Below are 24,879 nucleotides of genomic sequence, written 5' to 3' on the forward strand. Positions count from 1 at the left end.
ACAGCAGGATTTTTCTTACGTTGACGTGAGAGGATCTGTCATCTCGCGACAGAACGCGAGATCGCCGAAGCTAGCATGCGCTAGCCAGTTTTGTTCTGTCGTTTCATAATAATCACTGCTTATTATCACTATGTCCGGAGCAACGAATGTTGAATTTCCAGGGACAGGTCAGACCAGCCCCGGGTTCGCCGCCCATCGGAAAAAAGACAGCATTCCGTCCGCTTGGTTCTGGGAGAGTCCTGACATATTAGCTCAGCTGGAGCTAGTGCGCCAGTGGATCGGGAAGTACTACAAAAAGGTAGCTAGCTCGAAGCTAAAATGCTCGTCGCCGCCTTCCTGCGGATTGTAAACAGACATCCCTCAGGGTTTAACGTGTGAATCGGGATTTTCTTACACTAAACAACATTGCTGGTGCAGATCAGCACCGAAATCCAATTTTGCACTTCACCAATTGTTAATCGTACAAATTTTAACAACTGGGAATGAAAAATGTTGGAGAAAATGCCCCGTGATTGTCAGTCACCAAGCACTCCTCATATTCATCAAATCTCTTTTGTGTAGTTTGTGTTGGTGGACGCTCCATCATGTCAGGCACTGGCTGCTGTGACGCTGCAGCTCCTCCAGTTTCAAGAGGATGCGTTCGGCAGACGAGTTGCAAATCCTGCCCGCAACAAACTCCCCGTAAGGCTTTTTTTCCCCACACTTTTGCCAAACAACTTAACCTGATCACTACCAATCCTTAAATCCACATTCGAAATGATAGCACCAAAGATGGCAAGAAAATGATTTAACTGAAACACATTCCATGATTATAATCTCTCACAACCATCTGACATTTTCACTTTCCAGACACAGTGTTTCATGGACTTGCGGCCGGGAGGTGGACTGTGTCACATCCTCGGTTCAGCGTACAAGTTTAAATCTGAGCAAGGCTGGTGAGTCTCAAGTGAGCCCACAAAGCGCCTTTGCTTCCAGTGTGATCATGAATAACCGGACCTCCGTTCTCGGTTTTCACAGGCGAAGGTTTGACTTGCAAAATCCATCAAGGAGTGAAAGGAACGTCGAAATGTTTGATATGATTGAAAGAACACTATTACAGGTAATGACACACTGCAAAATAAATATCCTAAAAGGCAACAATTGTGAATGTCTTTTTTTTGTTTGTTTGGTGCCTGTGTGTCAACAGCAACACTGTTTGTCACATCCGGTCGTTTATCTGGACCCATCGCTGGATCAGGACCTGGCCAGCAGAATTAGTGTTGTCGTTACAAAGCACCAGGTAAAGTTATTGGGCGCAAAGGTGCTATTCGTTCGAACAGTGACACCTCCTTTCTTATGCCAGCACAATGGATTGGATTTATGACCGGTACTTTTGTGGAAGTACTGTACTCTGCTGTGCCAAATGTCTTAGCAAATGAATGCTCAATTTTTATAAACCTTCTCAAAGATGAACGTCTACATTTTGATGACACAATGCTTGCTCTGGACATAATTTTACAATTTCGGCATTTGTCATCATTTGCACTGGCTTTGCTTCTATCCGGATATGCAGGGCACAGTTAGTGTGGACAGAAGCCTGGCCAGTCACCACATATATCCATCGCTCTCATCCACAGACGAAGGTGGGCATAAACATGTGCATGTCATGACTAAATGCTTCACAGTCAGGCCGGAATTTTATTTGAACTATTTGCATTCCAGAGGAATGGATTCGGCCTGTCATGCGAAAACAAAACTATATCCTGGTGCATTGGGGCATGCACCCTGACAGGTATTAGAAAAGTACACGTGTGACCATACGTCAGATTCTCAAACAAAAACATTCCCCATTTTTTTTCTCCCTTCCATCTTTCTAGTTACGACAGTTGGGTGCCCTCGAGTGATGTCAATGGAGATGTTGAGGAGCCTCCTCAGCCAGAGAAACCGTGGAGGGTGAGCACACGTTAGATTTTCCAAGTGTGGGCCCTTATTTATATAGCGAGCAGATTGTCCAAGTTCACATTTACTATCGACGGTGTTATGTTTGATGTGTCCGTGTGATCCAGGTGCATGCTGGTTATGTTCTGGACACGGACGTTTTCAATGAGTGGATGAACGAAGAAGACTATTGCGTGAATGAAGGGAACGTGCCTGTTATTTTTCGACAGCGCATACACATACGAGAAGACCAGGTCTGTTATTAATATTATAAGAATATTTCTTGAGGGAAAAATAATAAGGTGTCTTGACAATTCACCTCATCTGTGTCAGGATGTGAAGTCCACCCCCTTCAAAAAGAGACGACGCTCTCCTTCTCCCTTGTCCTCTGAAGCTAGGAAGAAAGGAAAGAAGGGGTATGCAATATTCAAATTGAATTCAGTGTGGTGCGGTCGTTCTGGACTTGCAATGATTAACGTGTGGATATTTACATGAAGGCGGCGACGTGGACAGCAGGAGGAGGAGCCAGAGGAGGACTTGACCAAAGAAATGGAGGACCCCACTCCTGTTCCAAACATGGAGGAGATCACGTTACCCAAGATTGGTAAACTACATCCGGTATTGCGTCTGTAGGAGGAAGGGGGGGGGGGGGGTTCGACAACTGGACTGTGTTTGCGCTGCACTTACATACCAACTAAGGAGAAAATGCTGATCACTATTTGCTGTTTAATGACTTTCTTGAAATAAATACATTATGGTATTTTGAATGCATTTTTTGGGTGGGGGGGTGTCATATTTCTGTGTATTTGATTTTGTTGTTACTCTGTCCTTTGCAGTCAACTTTAAAAAGGACAGTGAGAATACGCCTGTCAAAGGAGGGATCATGGCCGATCTGGGTAAATGTCCATCCATCCATCCATCCATCCATCCATCCATCCACATGAGCATGCTTTTTGAAACGGCTCTCATTATTTTTGTCAGTTTAATTCTGTCGACATTTTTATGTGATTGCACCACACATTCTCAGCATCTGCTCTATTTCACTCTCAGATGACCAAGAAGACGATTTTCCGGGAAGGGTAATTACCATTGCCATTCATATACATATACAAATATTGGAATTGGATGTTTTCTGAATGTGAACCAGCCGATGTTGTGTTTGCTCGCGTGGATTGTAAACCAGGACGATGAGGAGGGAAGAATGGAGATTCCTCGCCTATTAGAGGGCGAGGAGAACGTCACTGAACAAACCCATCACATCATAATACCGAGTTACACATCTTGGTTCAATAACAACAGGTGACAAAACGTGTCGAAATGCATTCATGCATCCGAACTTGATTTTTTTTTTTTATGGCTGGGGGCGGGGGGTGATTTGGTCACTCGACCGTACTTACGCGTTATTTCTTTTTGTCAGCATCCACTCAATCGAGAAGCGCGCCCTCCCTGAATTCTTCAACGGAAAGAACAAGTCCAAATCACCGGAAGTGTGAGTGGCCCACACGGACTGAACCGTCGAGTCCTGTAAAATAAAATAAAATCAATTTGAACAATCAGTGAGTCAAAGTTGTTCAGAGTATATTCTGTTTTTGTACGTGACAGCTACCTGGCCTACCGTAATTTCATGGTCGACACGTACCGGCTGAACCCCCAGGAATACCTCAGCTCGACATCCTGCCGGCGGAATCTCACCGGGGATGTTTGTTCCATTTTGAGGTATCCACGTGTGCAAACCGTGTTCATTCCAGTTCTACGCGCGAGCTGCCGAAAGGGACGTGGAACTGATGATGGCGGCCATTGTGTACAGGGTGCATGCCTTTTTAGAGCAGTGGGGTTTGATTAACTACCAGGTGGACGCAGAGAGCAGACCACTCCCCATGGGACCCCCGCCCACTCCTCATTTTAATGTCCTGGCAGACACACCCACTGGGCTGGCCCCTTTACAACACAAACCACTGCAGGTGAGCAAAAGTACACGCACGCGCAGTGTATCCGGAAAGTATTCACAACACTTTCTAATATTGCAACCTTCATTTTAAATACATTTTATAAGATTGCGCAACTGAAAGTGGATTTCACGCATGTAATATTACGTTCCTTAGATTAGTTGTGATGGTCTTAAGTTTGCCGTTGCAGGTGACGTCATCCCAGCACATGTTGTGCTTCCCAGAGAAGAGCAGAGAGAAGCCTTTGGATTGCCAGAATTTCGGATTGCGCATGGATGTTTACGCCAAGAAACACCCAAAGGTCTCCGCGCCGGCAGAAAACGCGTCAAAGTGTTGAAATAACTTCCGCGGCTTTTCAATGTATTACCCGTGTTGTGCAATTGCAGTTTTCAACATCTGCCGTCATTCTTTTGCATTTGTCTTAGACAAAGGGCGCTTGTGCGGGACGGGAGTGGACAGAGCAAGAGACGCTTTTGTTGTTAGAGGCAAGTCTTTTTTTTTTTTTTTTTTTTTTTAAATTAATCCGAATATAACGGTACCGTATTTGCGGTTAAACCTGTTTTGGGGGATTTGTCAGGCATTGGAAGTCTACAGGGACGACTGGAATAAAGTGTCCGAGCACGTGGGCTCCAGAACACAGGACGACTGCATCCTCCATTTCCTCCGTCTACCCATAGAGGACCCGTATCTCGAGGATTCGTCCGCCTCCCTCGGCCCGCTGGCGTACCAGCCCGTTCCCTTCAGCCAATCCGAGAACCCCGTGATGAGCACGGTGGCCTTCCTGGCCTCGGTAGTGGATCCGCGGGTGGCGTCAGCCGCCGCTAGGGCTGCGCTAGGTGAGGGGACGCGAGAGAATTCTGTACGTGTAGTTTGAAATTGAAACGCTGTCTAAAGATTTGAGTTTGTGTCCAGAGGAATTTTCACAAGTCCAGGAAGAGTCTTTGAATGGAATGACGTGCAACCAACTCAAAACAACCGGTGAGGCTTTGAAGTACAGTTTAAACACAATCGATATCTCGCGATGTTACATTCTGTATTCTCACCGCTCAGACTCAACGGATGCTTCACAAGTGCAGATGAACAGCAGCTCCCATCAGGTAGATGGCCGGCATAGGCGCGCCGTCCATTCTTCCTGATGTTGAACGTATGCTTGTTTGGTCCTCGCGCAGGTTGCCGTGAATGCCGACGGGCTCCTGATGGAATCCAAAGTTGAAGGAGTCAAAAGAGAGAACACAGAGGAAAGCGACAGAATTCACATCGGTACGATATCAAATCAGGTTTTATAAAAGATGTTGATAAGAGGAACCGTTATCGACGGTACTTGAGAAATTCTCAACACGTTTCCCAGGCGATGAGAACGACGGCACGCAGCATCAGGAGGGAGAAGGGGATGAGGGGAGAGCGGCGATGGAGCTGGATCTTGTCGAGAGCACCGTTACCACGGCAGCAGCGGCCGCTTTGTCCTCTGCTGCGACAAAAGCAAAGGTAAAGCGCATCCTCTCATTTTGAAAGCAATTCACAATATTGACCGTTCAGTCCTCTTAGCAACTAAGACGCCGTTTCAAATATAGTCACCGAAAATGTGTGTCGACTTTTGCATTTTCGTTCCACTTAAGTTGAATTACACTGGCGGAATGAATATTTTGGTGTCAAACTTTGTGCTTCACGCAGCACTTGGCAGCAGTTGAGGAGAGAAAGATCAAGTCTCTGGTGGCTTTGCTGGTGGAGACCCAAATGAAGAAGCTTGAGATCAAACTGAGGCACTTTGAAGAATTGGAGACCATCATGGACCGCGAGAAAGAGGCTGTGAGTGAATGAGGTCTTTTTCTGTTGTTGCGGTGATGCATTTTCTTCACTGGCTTTGTGTCCGTAAGATGTTTGTTTGCTTGTTTTGCAGTTGGAGCAGCAGCGCCAACAGCTTCTTACAGAGAGACAGTCCTTCCATACCGAGCAGCTCAAACAGGCGGAGATGAAGCTTCTCCAGCAGAGGGAGCAACAGGGACAGCCAGGATTCACCATGCAGCAGCATTCTGGTTAGGACTGTGGTCGATTTGGTTCCTAAGTCAGGATGAAAAATCAAACGACTGCTATAAGATAAGTCAACACAGACTCCATTTTGGCCCCTCCCTTCAGGTCAGTCCATGGCCAACCGGATCACCCCTAGTGGAGGACAAATGCAGGCGATGGGACCTCGCCACCCCGGAGCATCCAATGGCATGTGTGAGCATTCGTTACTCGGGGGGCCGCGGTTTGTAACTGCCTTCACCTCCGGCGGTCTTCAACCGCTTCTTTCCTTGCGACAGATCCGTCCTCACAGGCTGATGGCATGACAGCAGCTCAGCCCGGCCTTCTGGCATCGAGTCACAGTTGAGCGGACCGACGCGTGGAGCGTCCGTTAAACGCGACACAAGTCGTGTGTGCTTGGTTCAACAGCATCGATGGTCAAAACCTGTCCGGTAGTCCCATTTGTAGACGGCATGCTGTGTGTGTGAGACAGTGCGTGGATCATCCAGTTGAGCTCAAAGCATTAAAAAGTCTGTGAAATATTTGTGTTTACGAGTTGAGGCATCTTCAGATTTGTCTTGACTCATTAAAGTTGTTTTTTTTTTATATAAGTTACCGGCTTGTCTTCCTGTCTAATTTATAAAAAACAAAAAAAAATGCTGAGAGATCTCCCACTGCATTATCTTGAGGGGACTTGACTCAAACATCAACATTTTGCCATTTCAAACACAGTCTAAGTCTAAAAAGAGCAGTTGCGGTGTCAGTCAAGTCTTATGTTTACGGCATGATTTAAAAGATAGCTTTTGAAGTGGATCTCAAAAATAGACTTGAAAGTTTGTTTTTTTACCTGCAAGATATTGTGGTTGTCTTGGTTTCTGCGTCTTTTCCGACATTACCTGAAAACAAGCAAAACAAAACAAAAGTGAACCAAAATTGTCAGTCAAGGAACAGTTTATTATGGAATGATGTTAAATTACATACTTTTCTAGACGTATGCTGAAGCAGCTACGGCGACAGATGAGGTCGATATCACCAAACGGTCAATGACTAGCTTCTTGCCAATGTTCCTGAAAAAAAAACACACACAATCAATTAGTGGCAGTTGAAAATGAAATGACCTAGAACGTTTATTTACACGCATTCTGTTGTGCTAAGACGATGCCACACCCCAGTGTATGAGGAAGATAAATGAGCAGGTACGTCATAATAATTATGGGAATTGAGTACATATGTGAAAAACAGCCTATGTTTCCTCCGATGGTCCAACATGAACACACACGGGGGAAATTTTGGACATCCCGTCCACCCCTTACTGTTCATCACGGGAACAGGATGAAATAACCAACATAGCCTGGCATCAAATGAGATGCGCGAGAGTTCCTTTCTAGTTCTCAGTTGGATCCATCTGTTCAACCTGCATGATGAAACACACAAAATAACATTCGAGAAAAAAAACAACACTTGGGTTGAAAATGTTGCTAATATAAGATGTGCTTGCGTGTATTTACCACGCATATACACTGCGGTATTTGATTAGCTTTTTTTTCTGGCTGCAAATGTTGTGCGTGCATGTATGTATGGCGGAAGCAATTTCGTTCTGCTCTGTTTGGCAGAGCATCACTGAACATTTTTTCTCTTTCGCATTCGCCACCGCTTTGCAGCTTTGCTTGCACATATCTGCATCCCATCTCCCATATGGCCAGGTTCTTGTCATGGAACAACTCCCCACTCCATTGTTGAGAGTCAAAATTTGAAGTTTCGCCTTGAGTGTGTTTGATAGCAATTGATGGCGAAAAGTGGGTCACTCCACTCAGAAGGTTTTGGATCAATTGCCTCCTAATTAGGGAATTGGATTGCAATTTGTTCATTCGGAAGAGACGGGAAACTTATTTGATTCATAGCCACAGTATCCGTGATAAGTCTGCAAGCTGTTTTCAACACTGTTTATGAGTTAAGAAATTATTCTTGTAGAGTAAAAATTAAATGCAACTATCACTGAGTGGTTGCGATATGTGCGCATGTGCAAAATTGGTGGCTCACCATCACTTCCGTACAACAGAAAACTCAATTGGCTGCTCTGTGGCCTTGAGCTTAACACGTCACTAGTTGTACATTGGCTCCCTCTTGTGGTAGACGTTAAATTTCTGAATTCAATGTTAAACTTTCTTTCAAATCCAGGAGAGACAAATTAGGTAAAGTTCAGTTGTATTTTCAAGTACTATACATTTACTCAAAAAGCTGAGCTTCATTATAGAATTTGAAAATTTTCTTTGTACTTGTACGGCATTGGCAAGAATATAAAATTGTTACCATGAACATTGCCTCCACTTTAATGTTCATTTAAAATGTGAATGTTTATTTTAAAAATATATTTATTCTTGTAAGTGTCGCAATACTGATTGATACCCCCGCCCCCACAAAAATGTCTATTGTTTTTCGATGCAATGATAATGGGGCATCAGTTCTTCTCTAATTCCACTACAACATAAGAAAACCTTTATTTGTCCCACAATGGAGAAATTTGCATTACTATGATGGCATTTCCATTTATTTTAATGCGGAAAGATGATTTGATATTTTCAGATGTGCTGTAAATGCACGACCGTGTTTTCAGAACCAATTAAAATCGTATCTCAAGGCATCACCGTTTAAAAATAAATAAATAAAAATAGCAGCACCCCCTGCTGGGAATCGTTGGGCACTGCATTCCCATTCATTCAGAGTCCCTTCCTTGGTGATTCAAGAGCAGATGCTATTGTCTGGTGCCTTTCGCACAATATAACACTAAGAGGATTAACACGCACAAGCTTTTGCATCTCGCAGACCGCGCTGACTTAGCGAGGCTGACGGACCAACTGTGCGCCGCGCACGCGCTGCCACTTAGACACGCACGGAGGCGGAAGACTCCTCTCATCTCCCGCCGGCTCATTAAACACGCTTTTTTGCAGAGACTCCATCCATCAACGAGCGGCGCGCATTTACAACTACGGCCGGCGTTCACGATTAAGCCGCGTTGCTGGGGCGCCAAAGGTGCGTATGGAATAGTGGACAGGCCACCCCGGCACGCGATGGACCCGCACCAAATCAGTTGAATGACGCCAGTGTATTGCGGTCCACTGTCTGAAGAGGATCAGAGCAGTTGAGCAGCTGAGCGCCCAGAGGAAGAAACCTGCGTGTCTGTCGTCTCACGGCCGGCCGGCATGGCGCGCAGCTACGGTGACAGCCGCTTGTGGACCTGGCAGGTCCTTCTCACCATCTCCGTGGTTCTAATCCCCCTGTCCGTTCACGGTAAGGACCACCGCATGCATACACAAAACCGTGTCGCACCCAGGCAGTTCGTATCTGTGTCTGCATGCGTGCGTGCGTGGATGTTTGGGGCATGCAACTACTCTTGCGTAAATTACATTGCACCTGCAGCATGTCTTGCATAGTGTGAAAAGGGCAAGTTTGGATGGAAAGAAAAAAAAATGATGATGAAAAAGGCGGTAGTTTAGCACAAGTGACAATTCTGCTGGGCTGTCTTAAGTACAATTTGCTCTCAAATGAAATCATGGACACGTTGTTATGCTGTGAGCTGATCTGAGAAAGAAAATGATGGCACGTTAATTTCCTGCGTGAAATGATGTCATCCACATGCAGTCGGGACTCCATCGTGTGCGTCTCAGACAAAAGGTGCACATGCGGCGGCCATTGGGCCAATGACTGCTGCAATTTGCATGCCTGACAGGTCGACACGGAGGCAACCGACCAGTCTCATTTGCATCTCTTGAGACTCAGAGGGGATGCGAGCCAACCATGCGTTCGCTAGTCGTAGTAGGAATCAAGGTGTTAATCGGGGAAGAGAAAGGGGTGTGGGGGGAAAGAAAATTAGCTTGCAGCCGCTGCCCAGCAACAGGCGGCTCGTGCACGTTGAGGGTCGCAAGGGTTCACGAGCACGAGCACCCACCGTTGCATCCCTACCCCCACCCGTTTTTTTTCCTCACTGCACCCTGCAGCAGCATTATGACTTAAAAAAAACACACACATACACACCTCATGTTTGCCGTGTCATATGTTAATACTACAAGTGTCCTTCGGGGAAGTTGACGAGATGTGGCGGCTGAAAATGTAAAACGCTCTTAATTTTCTTTTGATGCAAATCAGGAGCTGCTTATTTTAGAGCTGATGGAAAGGGTGACCATTTTGGTGACCTTAGGTCACACGAGTGTCACGCTCGTTCCAAGGCCGACAGTCTGCTTCACGATTTTTTTTTTTTACACGCGAGCAGACAAAAGCAAGTCATCTTTAATGGTGACGTTTATGACGAGCGGCGTGTGTATCAGGTTGATGACATCACTGATTTCCATCCAACGAGTGTGTCGCATCTTAGCAGGTGTGCTGCAGGAAATAGTCCCATTCCACTTTCCAAAAAGAGTCTCCTGCATTCCTCGCCCTCCCCGCTTGCTTGCACTTGCACCTTTTGCCGCCGCAAAAACTCTCAGCCTCCTGACACACTCACTATGCCCCTTGCTGGCTACGCAATGGCCTCTGGGAGAGTCTAAGAAGACAGCCACCTCCAGTCAGACTCGTTACCTTGGTGACAAGAAAAGGTAAAGACCAAGTGGCGGGTAAAGGCAGAAATTCAGGAAGTGTGTGTGTGTGTGTGTTGGCGTCACTTGCACATTGCATTTTCTCCTCTTGCTCTTGCAAACTGCCCATGTTCCAATATCGCTCTTGTCAATGGCTAAGAATGCCAACCGCTAACAGAATGCGACATTTGAGCCTCAACGTAGGCCACCTCCTAAAAAGAAATAGTTTGAGTCAATTGTAATTGGTTTCGGTGGAACACTCAAGTCTCTCAAAGACTTTCACCCCCCCTCCCCCCACAGGGGTGAAGTTGGCAGCCATCAATTAGAGTGAGGCTGGCTGATTGATTAAAAAAACCAGAACAGCGGCAGCAAACACTGGATGCTCTGTTTCCTACGACTGCACCCTTGCTTCTCTCCTCTTTTCAACCTGCCTCCTTTTTTTTGCATCTCGCCATGGCAACCGCGACGTGCTCGCGCGCGCGTATGCGTCTCTCATGCTTTCTCGGCCACCGCTAAAGGTTTCGTGCCTTCGGGCACGTTCGGATGGTTTTAACGTCAGCGCTTGAATGGTGTGTGTGTGTGTGCCTGACAATGAGCTCCGTTCTCAATGGACGGAGACGGAAAGACCGACAGACAGACAGACGGATGTCCAGCAAAGTGCCCAATTGAGATTGGCTGTTAATGTGCCGGAGATTGTGTAGAAGGGCCAGTTGAAATGTAATCAACTGGGAACATGTTCACCAATTGAACACAAGTTCTCCCCAATTCATTCACCGCCACGGAGGTTTATTTTGCAATAATTTGTAAGAGGGACATTTTTTTATAAACCTGTGGGGGGGGAGGGGGGGGCAAGCGGCCTCTAACCTATGGTTCTAAATCCTAGTCAACGTAATCCTCACCCAGTCTTGGTCACCAGAGTCAGTCATTCGGCGCGTCTAATCCTGCAGCGTCACACTTTGATTACATTGCAGTCTTGAACCCGTGTTTGGCGGCCGCGCGCAGTAAACTCGCTTGACCTTTGACCCATTAAAACGACACGGATTTGTTCACCCGCTTCAACTTCTGCTTTCTTATCATTTTGACCGAGTTTGTCTTCATGAGTTATTTTGATTCATATCCAATTTGTACGCAGGATCCTGACAAGACACTTGGCCTTGAAGCTAATCTCTTGAATATTCATCAGTAGTTGAACACATATTTTTCAGGATAAACTGATACATGGGGGAAAAAAAAAGCCGACTTCAGGCCAAAGGCGGACGGCACCGTCGACTGGTTGCCAGTCACTCACAGAGTCAAGTCAAATCAACAGTATCGATAGAGCACTTTCAAACAGCCATCGCTGCATACAAAGTGCTGTACATGGAGCAATTTAACATGCACAATAAACAGTAAGACAAATCGGTAATAAAGGCGGTAGAAAGCACCAAGCAGTAAAATCAAGAACAAATCCAAGTCATGCTGAGTCGAACGCCAAAGAATACAAGTGAGTTTTGAGGAGGGCTTTAAAGATGGGCAGCGAGGAGGCTTGCCCCAAGAGGGACAGAAAAACCGTGACCTGTATCTAATAGAATCATCCCAATCATCTGTTCATTTTAGGACCCCCGTAACAACATTTTACGAGTCACTGACAGAGTCCGCAATGGTCAGGCTTGGTTTTGCAACCCGTATGAGCAGATGGACAGCCTTTCACTTGTCATTTGCTTTGAATCGACAGGGAGGCATTCGTTGGCCAGGCGTCATCATCACCGTAACCAGTCATCTGTCAACCAGGAAGCCTGGAATATCAGGATGGTGCTAAGTGACGACTCGGCAGAGCGAGACCACCTGATAGAAGCGGGGAAACCCGCGTTTCCGAAACACCACCGCTCCCACAAACGCGTTCATCTCGAGCCGGATCCCGCGCAGGAGGAGCTCACCGCCGGAGGCGCGGGACCGGATCAGCCTGGGAACCCCTTGTCCGATGACATCATCGCGGTGGAGTTCCACAGTCCGGCGCCGGAGACGATCCCGTCTGATATTGATCAGAACGGGGCCAAGCTTCCCAAACCCCAGAAGCAAAAAGGAGACAATCCGACCGCTTGGACGCTCTCTGACTTTTACGACTACCTGTCCCCCGATGACGATCTCTCGGCATCGGCCCCCACCCAAGAGCCCGAGGCCTCGCCTTCGCCCCCGGCCGACATGGAGGATGAGAATCCCCTCTTGGCAGGAGCTCCCGCTCGTCCGGTCACTGTGGAGGCCAAGCCCGCCTCATCTGCTCAGCCCGAGCCAGAGCCCGCCGGCAATAACGGGGACCTGAGTTTAGGTGGCGCCGTGGGGAGCGACGGGTGCCGACTGGGCTTCGTGCGCTCGGGACCCGGGATTTGTGTATCTCAGTGCGACATTGAACCCGATTTCTGCTACAATGAAGGAGTGTGCACAGTGGTGGCAGGAGTAGGCGCTTTCTGCAGGTAATAAACCCAAGCAGACATTTGACATATTCTCAATATCAGGGGGAACGTTCGCTTCTCTATTTTTACATCTTATGAATTCACCTACATGCAAATTTACTTTCCTGGCTGACTTGTTCCTTCTGCACCAAAGCATTATGCCAAAAAAAAAAAGTTAAAAAAAATCTGAAAGTGACATCATGCTACGTGGCTCCCACAGAGTAAGGAAGACTTACAACACTTAACCAGATACTTGAGCGTTTCGAGAGAAATGGTCTGAAGCTATTTTCAAGACTTGAAATTTGTAGCAAAAGCTACATTAATTGTAGTTGGACGTCATGCATCTACGCAGTATCGACACGGACACGCAATGTGTCCGTGAAAATACGGTGGGAACAAGGAACAAAACCACACACGGTCATTCAACTGCCGTCTCGATGGCAAGAGGCGAATTATTGCTCATCTTGTTGTGTCTACTGAGTAATCACACACGTAGCCTGCTTCACCGGGGCTATAGTACAGTCGTCCGACAAGTGTTTTTTTTTTTTTTTAATTCAGTAATTTTTAAAGGAATTTACAAGGCAGGTTTTAATTCTTTTTTATTTTCAAAAAATTATTTGGTTTAGTTTATCATTTATGGGGGGGGGTGGTCTGAATAATAATTGAACTGAATAATATTTTGGATTCCAGAAATGCAGGCTCAGACAAAATGCGATCACAAAAAAAAGTTTATTTGTAGAAAAACGCAAACCTACAAAAGGTACATACAGAAATCGCGTGTCAAAAAGAGCGAGTATAAAGAAGGCACAAATAAAAAGCGCGTGCAAAAGGCAAACTACGAATAACTGCCGAGAATACATAAGAAGACATGACGAGACTCCTAAATACCGGAAATACTTACAAATGAGGAACTCTAAAAACGAGAGCCACAATGAACAGAGAAGTTTAAAAACAAAAAGAAAACCACGATGCCATTGCAAGCAGGGTCAATCATCCGACGAAGAGCATTAGAAGTCGGAGTCTTTAAATACAAGGCAAGATGATACTCTGGAACGGGTGCGCCGGCTGGAGGGCAACGCCCTTCTCACTCCATTTGGAGCTGAAAACAAAACAAACAGACAGATGTCACAATTTTCACTTGTAAACTACAATTCCCAAACAACTGTTTAACTTTGTCGTACGGCCGCACAGTAATACCAGACCACCTGTGCAGTTTTAATTTTATTTCTTTATTTTTTTTTTAAATGCATGTCGCCTTTAATATGCCGCCGAGTGCGTTTGCAACTGCACAATGAGTCTTTTGCACGCACATTCTCATATGCATACGCACATTCACTGATCCTTTGAGCTTATTAAGTGTTTGGCCGCAGGGAGAATCCCCGCTTTGGCAGGCAGACCTCAGGACAGCATCAAACGCTCTCATGCTAAAAATATGGCGGATGTCGCCGCTGCACACTTAAACCAAACGGTGGAACACGGCGGTCCAAGCTACTGCTGCCCAAATCACGATCTGAACATGGCCGGTGTCTTTCCTCACTGCGTTTCGTCTCCGTGCGTCCAGGTGCAATGTGCAGGACTACATCTGGAACAAAGGCACGCGATGCGACTGGGCTATCACAGAGTTCCAGGTCATGAGTGCCGTGGTGGGCGTGGCCTCTGTGGCACTTCTCCTTCTCTTCATGATCGTTGTGTTTTTCGCCAAGAGGCTGCACCGCCTCAAGAGCGAAAACAAGCGGCTGCGCAAACGCAGGTGTGTGTTTGTTAGCCCGAGTCATTCCCACCGCCTCCTTGGGCAATTATGCTGCTAGGCTAACGATAACTATGTACCACTGGACTAGCCACAACATTAGGTACTCGTCCACAGTCACAAATATCGTCTTGACAGAAGTAATTACGGAATGATATCAATATTAACTCATTCACCCCCAAAGACGTTTTTAAACGTCTTTTCAGACTCGGTCTAGAATTGGCTGGTACTGAATGAGTTAACTACTGAAGATGAAGACGGTGATAGTTTCGTCACTTTTGCCTCACGCCGCAGAGGTTCTCGGTTCGAATCCATGCGGATGTTTTTTCCAAATGCTCAATTCCAATTGGATCACATCTCCTGGTTTTTCCCCCTTCAGTAAGTACCGTCCACAGAGCACGGAGCCACAAACCGACGGCCTCTCCATTTCCACCACCGCCGACGGCTCGCAGCCAAACGTAAGGAAACTGTGCGACTCCCCGCCGCCCGCGCCCCAAGCTCACACTCACAACCTGGCGTACTATGACAACATTATCTGTCAGGTATGCGCCACCTTTCCTCGTGTTTACTCTCCACCGCTTTTCTCCTTCCATTTGTCACTATTTGCCACTTTTCTCTCGGTCCTATGCTCTCAGCTACCCCCACCCCCTTATACTTTATCCCATTTGCTTGGCTGGTGTATGTTTTATCTATGCGTGTGCGTGTATGTACACAATCTGGTGTATGAGTTAATGTGTGGAAGTATCTTGATGGCTTTTTACATTCAACGATTCCCTCAGAGGCCATCATCAACCACCTTTACCTGGGAATTTAAACCCAGAAACTCTTATAACCACTGCCAGGTAAGCGCAGCGAAACGTCCACGTTGGTTTGCTATACAGTGTTTCGCTCCCCCCGCCACCCAGCTTCGCTTTGACCTCTCCGGCTATGAACTGCCACATTTTGACACTGTGCAAATCTCCCCGGCCCGCAACAATATCTTGCATCGATCTTGTTGTCGTTGTTGCCAGGGCAACAAGCAACTTTAATATTCTCCTGAATCCTGGTATGATTAATCACTTGCCGCTAGGCTCTCTGCAAACAATTGTTCAGCGCAACTATACCGCAAGGTCCCTTGCCTGGTTTCCCCGAACGCCTTTGCAGCTTCCAAGCTATTTTGCTTTTTGGAAATTCCCCGCTGTGGCTTGTGCATGTGTTGTTCCCTGATTTTTATTTTTATTTTTGCATATTTATCACATACAAAGGTTTGAATTCATCAATTTAACATCACGGGGATCATCAGACGTCAACGTGCATGAATCTTTTGGATGTGATTAACGCGTGAAGGGAGGGGACATTTCGAAAGTAGCATCCGGTGGTGGCCTGCGCGACCAATCGATGGTGGCCCACTTTGCGCCTGCTGTTGACTGTGACCTTCAGCTGCCAATGACATGGCGATCAATGAACGAGCTGACACAGGCAGATGCGCGCGGCCTCTAATTTCCACTCACTGTCGTCACACGAGCACAGCTTAAGAGGTAATAAACGACCTTGGCTGTTAGATTTAAAGAGAAGAACCTTTCTTAAGGCTTATAGAGTGAATGGTAATTGTATGAAGCATATTTGGTCGTGCTGACTGGCGTGAACAAATTCTGGCTTGCTGGCATTTCGGAGCACCGAAGTGAGAAGTTCACGGTTGCTCTAAATGTCAGGTTGAGAGGGTAAAAATCTCGCGGCGGCAAGCTGCACTCGTTTAAATGCCACAGGTCTGATTTGATGCTTTTGTTTTAATGTTAAACTGTGGGGATGAGTAGACAGCTGTTGCGCTCTTTTCAAGATGACGATGACTACCATACTATATTTATGGCAGTATTGTACCAAACGTCCAAAAAAAAACAAAAAAAACATTGCAGTGACAACACAATCACGATGCTCAGTTTTAGAGAGGTACAGTTGCTCCTCTTGTAACTTAAAACCAAATATTTTTAAATTTCCCAATGAACATGAAATAATTTTTTTTTATTAAAACAACCGCCATATAAACCGCTGCAACTATAAAACCGACTGTACCATTGCAAACGAATTGACAAAATGATTTCATAATACACGACTGTATGCGTCAAGGCAGATTTATTTTCTTGGATCTCATTAGATTGTGCAGATGCTACCTAATGCACATTTTAATCGAAACATACAAAGTCTACACACCCCTGTTCAAGTGCCGAATTTTAGTGAGATAAAAGGATGAATTCTTTGGGGCAAAAAAAAAAATCTGTATTGTGACCTCTTGTACAAAAAAAAAAAACTTAAAAATGAAGATCCGACATTAGCATTCATGTCACCGAAATGCATTTACATAAAACCACGAGTCGCTGAAGTACATCACATCAGCGCAACAAGTCCTTCGTCGATCCCTTTTACTGAGAGTTTTGCTAAAAACAAAGTGAAATCCCAACAGGATGACCCCAAGAAGCAGGAGGACCCAAGCAAGTCCCCTCCAGCCAAGGAAGAGGGCGCCATGAACATCCTCAACTCACACTCCCCCAAACATGAGAACAACCGGCCAAACTCTGTGGTCCACGACCACAGCCGCAGCCCCAACAACACCGACGACAACGCCGAGGTAAACGTCCTCCACAACAACTTGGTATAATCGCGAGCCGTATCGATCCGGAGCATTCAAGAGCACACACGGCAGCGACTTTAACATTGTTTACACCCTTTTAAAGAGCACACTGTGTATCCTCGACAGTTTTATCAAGGCCCCGCTGTCAATAAAAGCACATACTGAATTTGAAGGGTACATGTTTACAAGGCTCCAATGTCAACACTGATTACCTAGTGGCCCCGTGTCTCATTTTTTTTTCTCTCCCCTATCCACTTTTAACTAATGACTGACCTTTTCCTCGCTTCCAATGCCCTTTGCCTTGGTCTTTGGCCAATGAATTCGCCCACCGTCTCCCATTCCGCCCTCTCCGCCTCATCGACTGCCTCACCTAAATGTCCCTCTCCGCTCGCATGCATTGGTGTTAATCCAAGTGAAGTGTCTGAAAATAATTGCCAGAGTGACAAAAAAAAGTGGAAATTAAGTGGATCTGTGCTTGCAGCTTTTTCATGTTCGGCATTGCTAATAGTGTAAACGTTACATGACGTTAAGAGTATTTGCTTGAGTCGATACTGGAATCTCGATATATTAAACACACGGTGTCTTGGTTTTCAATGTGATTTCTAATACTTTTATGTACTTGAGGTTCTTTTGTACTTTTTTGGCTATACATGGAGGACGATAGTTATGAATTGTGGGAAATAAATCTTTTTCATTTTATCCAACTTGTCCTTGTGTTTTGCTCTACTTTCCCTGTAGTGTCTCTCTCTTTGTCTGCATGTCTGCTCACCAAGCTAACGGCCGCCCAGCTGCTCCCTCGCTAATAATAACCCAACGCTCCACTGACCCCGCTTTTGTGCTACTGTAGGCTGCTGACACGCGCATACACACAAAGTGACAATTCAGCACCACGGACAGCCCCCTATTTCCTAGAATTCCATAGAAATACATTAGGGACGCTTGCACATTCCAATGGGACCCAATGCAAAAAAAAAAAAAAGGAAATCTGCTTTAATCACGAAATACGATGTTAATCACTTAAACGTGTACAGAAACAAACAGTCGCCATCTTAAATGGAATTTTGGTGAAGCAAAAATCTTTTTTTTTCAACCAACTAATCGATTAATAAAAAAAAATAAACAACAGATCGATTGCTAACTAAGTTTTCCATCACGATAATTGACCCAAATTCTCAAACAAATAAATAACCCGGGATGACTGGGTCCGTTTTGGACACAGTGTTCGCCCAATTTGGCTTCCTTTTAAAACAGCAGTTTTAAGTTTGTATAGCCCTAAATTGTTGAGCATCCCTCCCAATGAATATCCTTGCATTTCTGCATCCCTATTCTACTTGCCATATTTCTACACCAGGATGGAGTCACTATTGGTCTGGAGGTGCTCCTCCCCAAAGATGCCAAGCTACGCCCAGAGAACAGCTCCCCCCTCCAGTACGACGTCTTCCTCTACAAGGTAGCAAACAACGCAGATCCGGTTGCCACCAACTCTCATTGCTCCACCTCCCATCACGCAACCAAATCCCCCAAAATCCCATTGAGCGCATCCAAGGTGCCCAAATCCCCCAAACACTCAAAGGATCATCGTCACAGTCCCCGCAAGCCCCTCTCCGGGCGCCACTCCTCACCGTTCCTGCACCTGTCACCCGGGAGGCAGCCATCACCTTGTCGTCACTCCGCGCCCGGGGGCTACACAGCCCCCGCCCGCCGCCAATCTGCCCATCACTCGCCTGGAGGTCGGCCTTCCAGTTTTTATTACTCCAGTTTGGAAAGAGAGGACGGAGACATTCGTCCATCTCCTTCCTCTCCTCATCTCACTCAGCCTGCCTCTTCACCATCCAGGGCCAAATGCAGCCCGGTCAGCACTCGATCTTTACCGCCAATCTCGTGACTTGCTACGCCTCTTACTCATACACTAAAATGCACGAATAGAAAGCCGTTTGAGCATTTATTCGATACAGTTTATTTCTCTAACAATCGACATGAACATAGTTTTAAAAATATGAGCATACCCGAGATGACTGAGGTCACTTGATAGAGTAGAAATAAAAAGGCAAGAAATACACAGTTCAAACGTTTTTGTTTTGTTTTTTTAAATAAAATGTGTGTGTGTTGAACACCGTCAAGATAGAGCATCGTGTTTGCAACCGCAATATATGACAGTAGCTAATTAGTGTCAAACCAAATTTGTCAAATATTGTCAAAAATAATTGTTAAAAGCACTCTACCTGATCATGTTTGTGACACAAGTACACAATAATTTTTTTTTTCTTCGCGAAACTTACCTAAATCGAACAGAGTTGGCAGCCCAAAAATGGCGGCGTAGCACAAGTTGATCTTAGCAGTCCAAAACAGGATACGATGTCCCCTTCGACCGGAATCCAGAGAAATTCATGCTTCCAAAATTTTCCAAGGTTTGTGTTGGTAATGTATCATTCAGCAGTGGAGGAACACAGTCCCAAATGTTGGCTGTATTTAGAGTGAAAGGGGTTCGATACGAATTTGCGATAATCTGCGTCAAAGGGTTAAATGGAAGCTGCCGTGAGAAAGAAGTGATTTTTTTACATTTATCATTACAAAACTGATGATGCACTGAAAACCCACAAAAGACAGAATATATTACAAAACAAAGGTAATTAAATTTCACAAGAATTCATACAAAGTAACGCAGAGAACTCGATGACTTTGCAAATTATCCATGTGCAGCATGACAGACTTTCGTCAATGGGTGGGGATAAGGATTTTTTTTCCCCCTTACCTTTGAAATTTTCTGTCTTCTGTCAACTGCCACTCTGTCAGCGCATTACAAACGAAGCGGTCCATTAGACTGAAACAAAAAAATGAGCAAAAAAAAATCGCTGTATTGTACAATTTGCAGACAAGCAGCAAATTGTAACTCTGTGTTAAGAGAGCAAACATTTTTCCCTCTAATGAATATTCAAGGGCCTTGTACAAAATAAGGAGAGATTTCCCAGGCCGTAAATTCAGAGAGGAAGGGAGCATACTTGGCGCTCAAAAAAGTTTGTGGGGGGCCGAACGAATCTACGCAAACGTCGTTCCGGTATATTTTAAGTGAAAACGAGCACACACGTATATTGAACTGGCTTTACACTAGCAAGTTGACAAGCAGACTAAGTCAAGACAAACATGACCACAGGAACACGTTTCATTTGGTATATTCGGTAAACGGTCGGGGAGGGGAGGCAGAAAAGCTGTATGCTAACGACGAAATGGCGACTCACAGAATTCGAAACGTGGAAGAAACTCGAAAAAACAACGACACTACTTGAATAGGAAACGCGGGACAGACAATGTGATTCATAGGTAGTGTGAACAAAATCATTCATTTACCTCGTCGATTGGATAATTTCGACGGCAAACTTTATGCCCGACAGCGAAGTGTACGTGATTTTCTCAAGTGGATGGAAGCGAGACTGTCGATTTGAAGGTTGGATTACGTCACGACGCGACGCACAGAAATAACACAAATGCGACATTAAAAAAAAAACAACCCGTAATGGATAAAACATTTCATAAAGCTTCGGGTAGGTAGATAAAATAACGAATTGTTTTGGACTGGGGGATTTTGACCTTGCTCGAAAATGAGCAGCACAGTAGTTCTTGGCTCAAAAAAATGCGACAAGTAGGGCATTTGTGCTTAATTTTTTTTGGTCTCAGTCGTGCTACTAGTGCACCGGGGTCGCTTTATTTGTGTGCTGAATCGTCTTATACTATTGAGGACCAAGAGCATAATAGTACATGAACCTTTAACTGGATATCAACGCTATGGAATGAATGCTCATACGGTTTTCCAGACTAACATGTGTCATGACTCCAATGTAAACAATCATTATCCATTAGGACTCTAACCTTCATTAGACTCATTTGGGGCAAGAAGTGGAACTCGGACAACGATGCATGCACCATCCACCTTGACTCCAGACACACAACACAATTTAGAAGGATTCAGTGCATCCCAAACCCTCCAAGTTGGTTGAAACTCAGGTCAAAACTCACAAAATAACCCGTCCACTCATTTGTGAACAGTCAGTCCTTACCTGGTGCCAATGTCAGCACATTTTTATGAAAGTAGTTTTATCTGTACATCTTTTTTATTACTAGCATTTCATGTTTTGGTACATTACACACGTTTCTGATTTCCCAATAAATGGATGATAATACCACAAGTCGGGGCGGCCCGGTAGTCCAGTGGTTAGCACGTTGGCTTCACAGTGCAGAGGTACCGGGTTCGATTCCAGCTCCGGCCTCCCTGTGTGGAGTTTGCATGTTCTCCCCGGGCCTGCGTGGGTTTTCTCCGGGTGCTCCGGTTTCCTCCCACATTCCAAAAATATGCATGGCAGGCTGATTGAACACTCTAAATTGTCCCTAGGTGTGAGTGTGAGTGCGAATGGTTGTTCGTCTCTGTGTGCCCTGCGATTGGCTGGCAACTGATCCAGGGTGTCCCCCGCCTACTGCCCGAAGACGGCTGGGATAGGCTCCTGCACCCCCCGCGACCCTAGTGAGGATTAAGCGGTTCAGAAAATGGATGGATGGATGGATACCACAAGTCTAGCATTTTATTTAATTGGAATATACCGTATAAAAGAAATCATCTGTAGTACAACAAAAGGATGAGCTCTGCTGCTACCATGTGGACAATTTATGCACTGCAAAAAGATATGGGGTTTTTTTTCTTCCTGCAGAAAAGCACACATTTTTTCATTTCCAATACAACTTGCATTATATCTACACTATATGCACTGCACCTGAATCAATAAATACAATTTAATAACAGAGCGCCATCGAGATATTATTTCAAATTTCCCCAGTGTGAGACAAATAAAGGTTATCTTATTAATATTCATAAAGCTCATTGTTTCTCAGTGTTCACTTGTGGTACGCAGGCGCCCTCTAGCGGTATGTGATTAAATCACTGCCCAAGTACAGCTTTGCTAGATTTAACTTGAAAAAAAAAATTCACTACGTTTGGATTTAATCTTGAATAGCTGTTTGATTTTACACTATTGTTGCAATTTTTTATGTACGTTATATTTGCAGTTTTTAAAAATGAAATTATCAATTAAGTGGCGTTTATATGTACTGTATTATGTTGCTATATTTTTATATCATAGAAATTCAAGAACCACCGATGTATCTTAAATTTTTTCATCCCGGTTGACAAAACAACATCAGGTAAATTCCAATGAGACAACAGAAATGCTCAAACTCCGACACAGCCTTGCCGGCCTCTAGTGTCTGATAAATTATTCATAATATCAGGCTTGAGATTAATTCATTTTTCGTGCTCAAGATGTGAATCTGCCATCTCCAGTCGCAGACACGTCAGTTTCATTGTTCGCTTTGAATTAAACATCTCACAGCTTGGCCATATTGGCGCACGGCTGTGGGGCCTTATTGGCTGATTTACTTGTCGTCGGAGAGCAACCAGCACTCCCAAACGGATCGAGTGAAGGTGAAGTTGTCCTTCCCGCCACTCTCTGTCTTTATAAATAGGTTGGCATCAGTTGAAGTGGACTTTGCGTCGCTCTACGTGATACTCAACTCTTCCTGAAAGCACTCTGACCTGCCCTCTTCTACCTGCTCACTTCGACCTCACGTCTCAACCAGAAATGTAAGAAGGGGGGGGAGCAGAAAAAACATGTATGCATAGAATATTTTTCAAAGCAACTTGATGTAGATCAGCATACTAATAAAATGGATAAAACTTCTGAGACTTGCTCTGTGTGTTTTTGAGACAAGAATGGATGAAATATTTAGAACACGTCGGAACTCATTTCCAAAAATACACAAAAGGGAAAACATTACGTTGCTCTAAAAAAAATAAAGGAATAAAGCCTTGAGGTCACCACTAGCTTTGTTACAATCTATCCTTATGTTTTCTGTGACGCTTGCCATCATTTCGGTTGCAGCTGGCTGGGGAAGTAGGTGGTGTATTGTCGAACGCATACATTATAAACAATCATTTCCATCTTTGGAGAATATACTCTTCACGGAACCGAACAGGCATTTTTATGGAATAAGGGAGCAGGAAAACCAGCCTAAAGTTAAAAACCGGGACACTGACTCTCAGGCAGACATGCTAATTAGGGTGAAATAATTTTGAAAGGTTATCAAATTATAATGTTTTTCTCCTCAGTGTTGCAATCACAATTTTATCTGTTATGTTTTGGGGGGGGGGGCATTTTCACAATATGAAAGTTGACAGTGTACACTGCTGGACATTTACATCGAGCATGATACACTTTGATTGTAGCATTCTAATAATTTTAGGGGGACTGCCCGCAGACTATACTTTTCCCACCCCCGTTATGAAAACTCTGTTTCCCTCAGATAAGGAGGACACCCAACCTAAAAAAATCCTTCCATGCAATCACTGGTTTGCTTTTTTCTTTTGGGCTCATCACCCGAGACGTTCACCCTTGCACGAATCCTCCTCTCTCATCCTTCCCTGAAAACGAATGTGCCGTGACAACCTGTAGGTTGCAGTGTTGCACTACAAGAGGCCCTCAAAAAGTGTCGCTGGCTTGAGACTTGACAGCCTCTGGGCACTTTGAAACTCAACCTCTCATCTGCATTTTCATTGAAATTCACCCTTTTGTGGGCAACGAGATCTTATACCGATTCGGTCAGAGTTATAATTTCGACAGTGCGGGTGCTTTGTATTGTAAGGGGGAAATATGCAATGTATAATTTAATAAAAAGGGCTGTAGATAGCCACCCTCAGATGAATGTATTGGGTGGGGGGGAGTGTAGGGGGGGGTCTCTCTTTCGTCCCTCCCCCCTTTGCATGCCACTGCATCGATTTCTAAATTGGTGTAAATATATGACATCATTCAAATCAGCCACATTCAAAACAAATTTTCCACACTGATTGCAGTTTTCTTAGTATGCTTTCATGCGTGGCAATATTATGAAACATCAAGTCAATCCCTTCTCTCCCTTAGTGCGCTTTCTTTTGTGCGTGTTTTTTCATCTGCGAGCCTGGCCCATCGCCTTTCGTTTGAGATAGGGAAAATGTCACCGTGTGCGCGCGCCCCGGGAGTGTACAAAAGGAACTGTGTTGTGCTGTACAGACACCCCCCCCCCCCTACCTTTAAAGGGTCGCTTCACCCAAATTGCCGACGATCGACATGCTGTCAGATTTCATCACTGTGCGGACCGCAGGCCTTGAAAACTTGTTTCTCTGTTGACGAGATGTGTTCAAAAAAAAAAATAATAATCAATGAGGCTTTCAGCAACACAATATTATCATTGGCGCTGTATTCCTTGGAAATTATAGGTGTGCAATGCATGTCTTCAAAAGTCAATAAATAAAGACCCCCATAATTTATAACACTGGCTGCTGAAGAGGAAACGTCTCCTCGAACAGCTGAACTTTATTTTGGGGTAATCAGAGGCACGTTGAATGCTGGCAGACGTGTGGCAAATCCTATTTAGCATGCGCTTGAATGTGATTGGTTAATCCTGAACGCAGCCACATCCACAGTTATGATAAAATAATCTTGGTTATTTATTTTTACTTTCGTAAAGAAAATCAGGTTCGGTCACATCAATGGTGAAATTTTTTTTTTTAACTGGTTTCTGTGTTTTTTTATCACCCAAACCTGGCATGAAACAGGGGTGTGTAGACTTTTTATAGTCACTTTAC

General features: G+C 45.0%; 2 protein-coding genes and 1 long non-coding RNA gene across 5 annotated transcripts; 2 read left to right on the forward strand and 1 right to left on the reverse strand.

The window, feature by feature from the left end:
- The first annotated feature begins 22 nt into the window (after window positions 1-22).
- On the forward strand, window positions 23-6,482 carry smarcc1b (SWI/SNF related, matrix associated, actin dependent regulator of chromatin, subfamily c, member 1b). Of its 3 annotated transcripts, none has more exons than XM_052071911.1 (28): window positions 23-298; window positions 562-681; window positions 850-935; window positions 1,018-1,099; window positions 1,187-1,279; window positions 1,553-1,622; window positions 1,702-1,771; window positions 1,857-1,932; window positions 2,046-2,171; window positions 2,251-2,333; window positions 2,415-2,521; window positions 2,754-2,813; window positions 2,968-2,996; window positions 3,065-3,216; window positions 3,335-3,406; window positions 3,520-3,633; window positions 3,725-3,878; window positions 4,054-4,164; window positions 4,289-4,348; window positions 4,441-4,699; window positions 4,776-4,841; window positions 4,914-4,960; window positions 5,033-5,123; window positions 5,212-5,348; window positions 5,535-5,669; window positions 5,761-5,896; window positions 5,997-6,083; window positions 6,167-6,482. In XM_052071911.1, exons 1-28 carry the CDS (start codon window positions 131-133, stop codon window positions 6,232-6,234), a joined length of 2,859 nt encoding a protein of 952 aa, XP_051927871.1. In that variant the 5' UTR covers window positions 23-130; the 3' UTR covers window positions 6,235-6,482. The 3 variants fall into 3 exon arrangements, with proteins under 3 accessions (XP_051927871.1, XP_051927872.1, XP_051927873.1); XM_052071912.1 differs by having other exon boundaries at window positions 5,997-6,077; XM_052071913.1 differs by having other exon boundaries at window positions 24-298; window positions 3,101-3,216.
- LOC127604699 (uncharacterized) lies at window positions 2,167-3,674 on the reverse strand. Its single transcript, XR_007963389.1, has 4 exons — window positions 3,533-3,674; window positions 3,315-3,439; window positions 2,409-2,482; window positions 2,167-2,311 (listed from the first exon to the last, which is right to left on the reverse strand). It is a non-coding gene; the product is annotated as an uncharacterized LOC127604699 (long non-coding RNA).
- A 2,083-nt stretch (window positions 6,483-8,565) lies between the features above and the next one.
- On the forward strand, window positions 8,566-19,101 carry LOC127604986 (chondroitin sulfate proteoglycan 5-like). Its single transcript, XM_052072443.1, has 7 exons — window positions 8,566-9,155; window positions 12,150-12,885; window positions 14,426-14,614; window positions 14,991-15,153; window positions 15,391-15,453; window positions 17,049-17,213; window positions 18,568-19,101. Exons 1-7 carry the CDS (start codon window positions 9,068-9,070, stop codon window positions 19,099-19,101), a joined length of 1,938 nt encoding a protein of 645 aa, XP_051928403.1. The 5' UTR covers window positions 8,566-9,067.
- Window positions 19,102-24,879: the final 5,778 nt, after the last annotated feature.

This window comes from Hippocampus zosterae, chromosome 7 (genome assembly GCF_025434085.1).
Source record: "Hippocampus zosterae strain Florida chromosome 7, ASM2543408v3, whole genome shotgun sequence".
NCBI classification, from domain to species: domain Eukaryota; kingdom Metazoa; phylum Chordata; class Actinopteri; order Syngnathiformes; family Syngnathidae; genus Hippocampus; species Hippocampus zosterae.